The following is an 8158-nucleotide window of genomic DNA, read 5'->3' as shown; positions in this document are numbered from 1 at the left end:
ACGCTTGTTATGTATATATTCTACTAATGTTAAACATATGCTTGTAGCAAGTATAAAACCAAATTTTGTATTTAATAAGCATTTTTTTAAAGGAATAAACAAATAGCTCGTGGAAGAAAGCTGCTCTTGCCCTTATTTTCTCCCGCTGAGGCCTATTTATATATATATATATATATATCATTGATGAAATAATAACGAAACAGTCATTTGTGAGGTTTTTCATGCATGCATTAACTGAGGGTTTTTGGTTGAGAAAGCAGTGTCTTTTTATGAAAAATATTTATGGCAAATGAAATTTTGTTTTTTTGTAGTTGCCAGATCTAGATTTTTTGGTTTTATTGAGTTAATTTTGAACTAAGTTTGTAATAATGACAAAAATTAACAAAAAAAAGAAAATTATCAAATGTTTGCTGCTTTATATATTTCAGAAGTTGAAATTATTTTTTGTGTTATTGTATAGTTTTTTGATATTGTATTGTATAGTTAAAAGCTTTAATATTTACTTTCTTTATGCTAATCATAATGCTTAGTGTAAAAAAAGTAAAAATTATATTTAGAAAAGATAAAATGTATTTAACTAAAATGGTATGAAAGTGTTTGCATTAATAACTCATTGATATTGAATCATAAGTTGTTAAATAGTTTCATGAGTTCTGAAAAACAGCTTTGCTTGACTAAAAAAGCTATTATCAGGACCAAAAAATATGTAGAACAATTTAATTGAAAAATTTCTTTTGCCAAAAAAGCATGACTAAAAGTTTTAAATATCTTGGTATCAAAATAATTATTTGGAGTTTTTTTTTTAATAATTAGTAAGAACAAAGCCAGAGAAAAAGATGGAATTAACTTTATTAAAGATTTTCCATTGTTAGAATATTCTAGACAATCTGACTTTTTGTTAATTTTGGGGGAATGGTTACAAGATGAGCTAAAAGAAAAACGCGAAGCTATAACTTAAAATTGAACAAAAAAAAAGTGGAAAAACCATTGTCTGTGAATTGAAGAAATTATTAATAGTTATTACTTATTAAAAAATCTTGAAATTATTTTCAAGATTTTTTAATAAGTAATAATTATTAATAATTTGTTTTAATCATTACTTTCATTAAAATAATTATTTTAATAAAAATAATGAATAAAACAAATAAAGTATTAGAATTAAAAGTTCAATTTTTGCTATTTTTTTGTGGTTGTACTTCTACTTCTATTTTTAACATTTTAAAGATATTTAAAAACAAAAAATCTTTTCAGTGCATTCATTGCGTGTAGAATTATGCAACTTTATGTTAAAATTTATGCAATTTAAGTATTGATTATATAGCAAACCATATTTGACACTGCCAAGTCTTTTACAGGTGAATTTCAGCCAGAGTGTTAGGAAAGATCAGTATCAAAAAACCTCCTTGCACTCGTTACTATGATACTCCAAGGTCAAAACATTAACATACAAACCAAGTCAAATAACACTCCAGCTGCATTTACTATAAGCCAGCTACTTACTTTAAATAGTGTGGAGCACAAGCAATCAGAGAAATATAACTCTTCTGTTGATTGCACTAGACAAATTCAATAACAAAAAACTCCACTACCCCTGTATACTACTTTGCCTGTACATGCAATAAAATGATCACTTATTCATAAGCTATTTTATCTTGGTTTGAATGTATCATATGAGTGTATACTTGCTCTGACAACTGAACTAGGTAATGAAGTGTGTGATTAGTTTTGATCTGCATAACATACCAATAACATTAGCAATTCAGACTGACTGATTATTTCAAATTTTTCTTGCAAACATAGCATACATTTTTTGGAAATGTTATTATAGGCAGGGGTAGATTTTAGAATAGACTATTGTAAATTAAAATTTTTTTTTTTTTTTTTTAAATCCCAAATATATTTTGACAGCATAGTCTCTTTTGAATATTTTTTGTGTTTAAACGATTGTTTGTGGTTGACATAACGTTTTTTCCATTGCCCCTTGGTTAAGCCAATATATTGTTTATCAGGGTTATTTTGTGAGGAAACAATGCACTTGTAAATTACACTTTTCGAAAGGCATTTTCCATTTAGAGGGCAATCTATTTTTTGTTTACAATTACAATAATCAGTGTTTTTTTCTTTTATATGTTCATTTTTATTAATTAACGCGTAGTTGTGGCCTTTTATCATTCTTTCTAAATTTTTTGTACAAAGAAAAGCATTATAAAAAACCACAACTACACGTTAATTAATAAAAATGAACATATAAAAGAAAAAAAGACTGATTATTTTAATTGTAAACAAAAAATAGATTGCCCTCTAAATGGAAAATGCCTTTCAAAAAATGTAATTTACAAGTGTGGTGGTGTAATTTACAAGTGTGGTAGTGGTGTAGTGGTAGAGCGCTCGCTTCATAAGCGAGAGGTTCCGAGTTTGATTCTCACCATGTCCCTGGTAGTATAGCACTCAACTTTTTTCTCCGCACAGTGGCCTTGTTCGTTAAGGTTCGTGTTTCAGAGTTATAGAGTTGAGAGAGGGTTATAACCACAAGAAGCCTCCTTATCTGTAGCCTTCTCAGTTTTAGGGAGGTGAATTACAAAAAAAAAAAAAAAAAATATTGTTTCTAAACCATAATAAAAACACTTTTATTAAAATCAAAAAAACTTTAAAATATTAAAAAAAAAATAATTACTAAGTGTCAAATAATAGATAAATTGAGTGACTATTGATGGTATCTTTATTGGTTCTCTTTTGGTATAAAATTCAATTTAAGCTTATAAGTTAAAAGTTAAATCTTGTTTTATCTTTGAAAAAAATCTTTTGTTCTATTAACAATAACATTTATAATAGAATAAAATTTAACTTTGACATCATTAACATTTTCATAATTATCATCACAATTATCATCAACTAATCAGAAAAACAAACAAATAAACAACAATCACATTCTATACTTGTATATCTATAACAATATACTTATACACTTGGTCTAAATAGGCTTAATTAAATTTATTTAATTTTAATTAATTGCAAGTTCTATAACAAAATATAATTTCTTAGTATTCTTATTGATTTGGAAACTAAAAATTAATGTTAATTAATGATTTAAAAAAATAATTTTTAAATCATTAATTAACAACATAACTGTAATATATAGATAGGTGCAGTATAAAGATAGATATAAACTTTCATTACCTTCATTAATAGCTTTACTATATTTTCTTCACTATATTAGGTTAGCTATATTATGATAGATAACTAAATGGTTAAAAGAAAGAAATATATATAAAAAAAAAAATTTCATTAGAAGTTGTTGCAACAATAAGTTTTGCTTCAACTTCATTGGACTCCTAAAGTTATTTGCAAATGATTATCAACTTCTCCAAATAAGAAAATTTGAAATAAGAAAATATAATTTGAATCCAGGATAATGTTAAAGTAAAAATAAAAATAGCTTATTTAGTATTTTTGCTTGCCTAACTAAAAAAACATTTCTTTGATGAAATAAAATTAAAGCAAAAATTTTAGTTTCTTAATAAAAAAAAATTTTAACGTTTTTTTTTAAATTAAATCAAAAAACTTTGAATAAAGCGAATTGAAAAAAAAAACTGATTGAGCAAACTGTGGTAATTGTTAATTTAACACTGATTGAGCAAACTGTGGTAATTTTTAATTGATTGAGCAAACTGTGGTAATTGTTAATTTAACTTTTAAAATAAATAATCAAGTTGTAATTTAAAAAAAATAAGTTTGTTTATTTTGAATAAATAATTAGGGTTACTACTTTTAACTTTTTTTATTTATATTTAGTGATATTATGATATTACAAAATTTTTTTGATTTAGATAAAATTCTTGTGAAAGATATTTCTAGTTTTCCTCTGCTTACTTATTACCTTGAAGTTGTTGCATTCAATTTTCCAAGATCTCGAAACCATACAGTTAATAGTTTGTCTAGCAAGCAAAGAATTTTTATTAGCATTATTGATGAAGTTGATCAAATAAAACAGACAAGACTCCGTAGATCTACAAATGACGAGGTAAAGAATTTTTAGACTTCACTTTATTCTGTGTTCATCTCTCCAAGGCCAATGGTACCACAGCAGTAGAGTAAGTTACTCTTTGAACACAACAGTGCTAGTGTTTAAACCACATTTTATGGTAATTGGTGCAACTGCATTAACCATAGAGGCTTAGCAGATTCCCTCTCAAACCCCTGTGTTGTACAACCTTTTTAACTTTGCAATAAAACTTATTGCTAGTTACACATTGGTTTAATATTTGTTATTGTTATACCAATGTGTAACTAGCAAGCATATTGTTATGGTTTGCTAAAGGTCTATTGAGAATTGCATTGATGAGTATTGTACATGTTCAAATAGTTTGGTTTCACAATAGCTCGCTTTTAGTCATTAATCATAGATGTTATATTAACTTAACTTAGAAATACAGAGTTATGTTAACTTAACGTAGAAATATGTAATAGCCATTATTTATAACTTACTGTACCTTTATGATCATATATTATGTTTGAAAGTTTTATAACAACTGAATTTGAATAATTTGCTATCAAATGTATTTTATATTGCTTTATATAGCATTATGTATATATGGAGTAATGTATGTTGATGACACTTTATGATGCTAGTAATACTTTATCTTGTTGATGATGCTTAATGCCTCATGAAGTTGATGATGCTTTATGTCTTGTGATGTTGTTGATGCTCTCCACATCAGTATTTGTTTTGAAAAAAAAGTGCACATGACGTGAGGTTTTCTTGGCAAACAATATACAATGGTGATCAAAAATTTAAACTCAGAATAAAATTTACAGTTTCTTAGTGATTTGTGATTTAAAAATTGTATTATTTTTATTTTATTTTTAATATGGTTTATTATTTATGAAATTCTCTTTAACATATATAAAAGACAAGAAAAAAAAGAGTTTAAAGTATTTTGTTTTGAAAATAACAAAATTATGTAAAAAATTATCTACGAAAAACTTGATCATAAGTTTAGACTCAGGATTTTTCACTTGAAACTGTAAGTCAAGTTAATATGGTATGTTATTTCCTAATTAATCACTTCCTGTTATCACTCTTAATACTCTAAATTTTTGCAGCTGTTGATGGAATCAACATATTAGAGTATTAACAGTGCCATGTTGCGCATTAATGGTGTCCCTGTTAATGCTTTTGGTGTGCATTGTTGAGGCCAAGGAGGCATTTAGGAACCCTATGTTACGACTTATTTAACAAAAGCTCATTGCTTAGGAGGCTGTGTTCTATCTATGAATGAGTCAAGTTCTCTTCAAACTTAAATCATGCCAAAACTAACCCAAAATATTAAACATAAAAAATCATCCTCACCACCTAACTGTTTTAATATATCTTTTACTAATATTCGTGGTCTGCAAAGCAACCTTCCATTAGTTTAATCTTACCTCTTGCAAAATTCACTAGACATACTTACTCTTAGTGAGACCAATTAAATTCTACTGTCTTCTCTACTGATCTTAGTGTTGATGGGTATTATCCTTTGATTTGCAAAGACTCCAATAGTCACATGCTTGGCTTGGGAGTATACATACACATTAATTCACCTATTTGTCATGAAATTAGGTTTGAATCCTTTGACCATTCTCTTATATGCTTCCATTTAGCACCTCTTCACTCTATCACCTTTCTCTTTGTTCTTTATTGTTCTCCTTCTTCCTAAGACTGCACTCTTTTAGAAGTAATTTCTGATCAAATTAACCATGTCCTCTCACTTTAACCCTCCACCAATATTGTTGTTATTGGTGACTTTAATGCTCATCACACTGAATGGCTTGGCTCTAAAGCCACTGACCTTGCTGGTACTAAAGCCTAAAACTTCTGCATTTTTCAATCTCTGTCTGTCTCTGATCCTAGGTTGTGTTCAGTTTCTCCTTTTTCTCCTTTAAGTAGTTCTGACCATGTAATGATCTCTTTAAATCTTTCATCTCATACTTCCTTTTCGGACTTACCATATCACTGCACTACTTACTACTACCCTAAAGCTGACTGGGATTCTTTTTGTGATTTTCTTCATGGTGGCCATTGGACTGATATCTTTTCCCTCTCAGCTGAAAAATGTGCCTCCTACGTAACCTCCTGGATTCAGGCAGGAATGGAAGTTTTTGTTCCTTCTTGTTGGTTTCAAGTCAAGCCCATTCTACTCCATGGTTTTCACCCCCTTGTGCAGCTGCTATATCTAATTGTAATCATTTTTTTTTTCATCTTTTTCAAAAGAATAACCATAACTCTATTTATTATTGAAAGAAATCACTGTAAAAAGGTGCTGTCAGATGCTAAGCTCCATTATTCTCTGCTCACTAAATCTCGTATCTTATCTCAGAAGTTAGGCTCTAGGACTTTTGGAAAATCTTCAAAAGCGTTGTTAACTAAGGTATGTTCAACATTCCATCTCTCATTCATGGGACTGATCTTATAACCTCTTCTAAGTATAAGACAGAACTATTTGCAAAGGACTTTTTTTCTAATTCGACTCTAAAATCTTATGGTCATTCTCTTCCTTCCATTTCTATTAAACAGGATAACCCATTGTTAGACATTCAAATCACTCTAGTTTCCGTTGTTAAAGTCATATCTTTATTAAACTCTTCTATGGCTTGTGGTCCAGACAACATTCCTGTCATAGTCTGTAATTTTCTTGCAGACATCACAACGTTACAATTTTAAAATCTTTTTTTTACTTGATTAAAAAACTCTCTTTACAAAAAATTCTCGTTCAAATTATACTTTACAAATCACTTCAAATTATACTTTACAAATCACTTCAAATATACTCATAAAAAAAACCGCTTATACTATATTTATATTTTTTCAAGGAAACTACGTCAGTCAAATCCGCCGCACATAATTTCTCCTACACAATTTAATTACACTCCTCTTTGATCCTCAGGGATCACAGTCGGAAGAGCAACAATCTTCAGAGTATCTAAGGGGTATTCGTTGTTTTTGATTACTCCTCCACAGGGGCACTTTGGTTTCCCGAACCTCATTGCCAATCTCCAGATGATTTGCGCCCTTGCTTGCCAATGTGGTCTCCATGTTTTTGCCGCAACTAGTACTATTATTGTTAACCTCTATTTCTATATCTGTCACATTGTTTATTCAAGTTTGCTGGGTTCCGCTTCTTGGTCTGATGTGCTTTATGTGGCGCGGCATCCCGTCTACATCGACCACTTATTCTGACACATCCCGAGTAATGGTACCTGGACGCCATTTTGTCACATCGTGCCTCGGGTGATTTCAACCACACACTCTTGCTAACTTGTGAGTTTTCAGGCACATTCATCAACAGCTCATCCTTTTCGTCCAATCCTTTGATCCTTTTGGCATAGATGTGCAGTTTATTCATTGGACTTGCTCCCTCTTTGCCGTATAAGCAGTTTAGCTGATGCTTTTGATCTCAGTCTGGACTTTCCGGTTACAACATCAGAAATCCAGTGAAAAACCGTTACAGAGCCTGTGAACAACTGGAGTTTATTGAGCTTCCACTGTTAACACCGTATAGTATGGCGTCCAGCTCTGCCATGTTTATGCGAACTTCAAATCTGTCTTTGCGCAGCCATGTTGCATCTTCAACAGTGACTCCTCCAGTTTGGACAAGAGCTCCTAATGCCAATGAGCTAGCATCAACCCATACTTTATCCTCATCACCACACACTTCCCATTCTCTACGAGCAGGGTTATTTTCTCCACCCTCTTCAACACTTCTTCCAGCACACACCTCACCCCCACATCATGGGCCTCATCATCCCACCCATTTATCAAAGAAATCACCTTCCACTTAATAATGCTGCAAGCAATGCGCAACCAACCGCACACCGGCGAGTGACTCACAAACTGCCCACAAATGGAGAAAACTGTCCTCCTCAATAATGTCCGCAGAATTTCCTCCAGCCAATTGCCACTCGACCACATTAGTTTGTTACCAACCTTCTTCACGGCCAATCTGAGCACTCGTATCCCATTATCATCAATCCTTTCACCATCCTTTCTTTCCAAGCCACATTTTGAAATGTGTTTTCTAACGTATTTCATGTTAACCACATTCTCATCAACAAAAATATTATCTATGTATGTCGATGTCCCTTTTTTCATTTTTTCATCTCGTTCAACGATGGCACT

The 8158-nt window shown here is 30.6% G+C and overlaps 1 protein-coding gene across 1 annotated transcript in view; it reads left to right on the top strand.

The window, feature by feature from the left end:
* The window catches only part of LOC101236414 (uncharacterized), a 60642-nt gene that overhangs the window by 18543 nt on the left and 33941 nt on the right, over window positions 1–8158 (top strand). The window contains exon 5 of the mRNA XM_065814050.1: window positions 3828–4021. Coding sequence (XP_065670122.1) covers window positions 3828–4021 — 194 coding nt within the window. The remainder of the gene's footprint in view (window positions 1–3827; window positions 4022–8158) is intronic.

Source organism: Hydra vulgaris, chromosome 12 (assembly GCF_038396675.1).
Source record: "Hydra vulgaris chromosome 12, alternate assembly HydraT2T_AEP".
NCBI classification, from domain to species: domain Eukaryota; kingdom Metazoa; phylum Cnidaria; class Hydrozoa; order Anthoathecata; family Hydridae; genus Hydra; species Hydra vulgaris.
The sequence above is the reverse complement of the archived record's forward strand: the minus strand, read 5'-3'. Positions and strand labels throughout refer to the sequence as shown.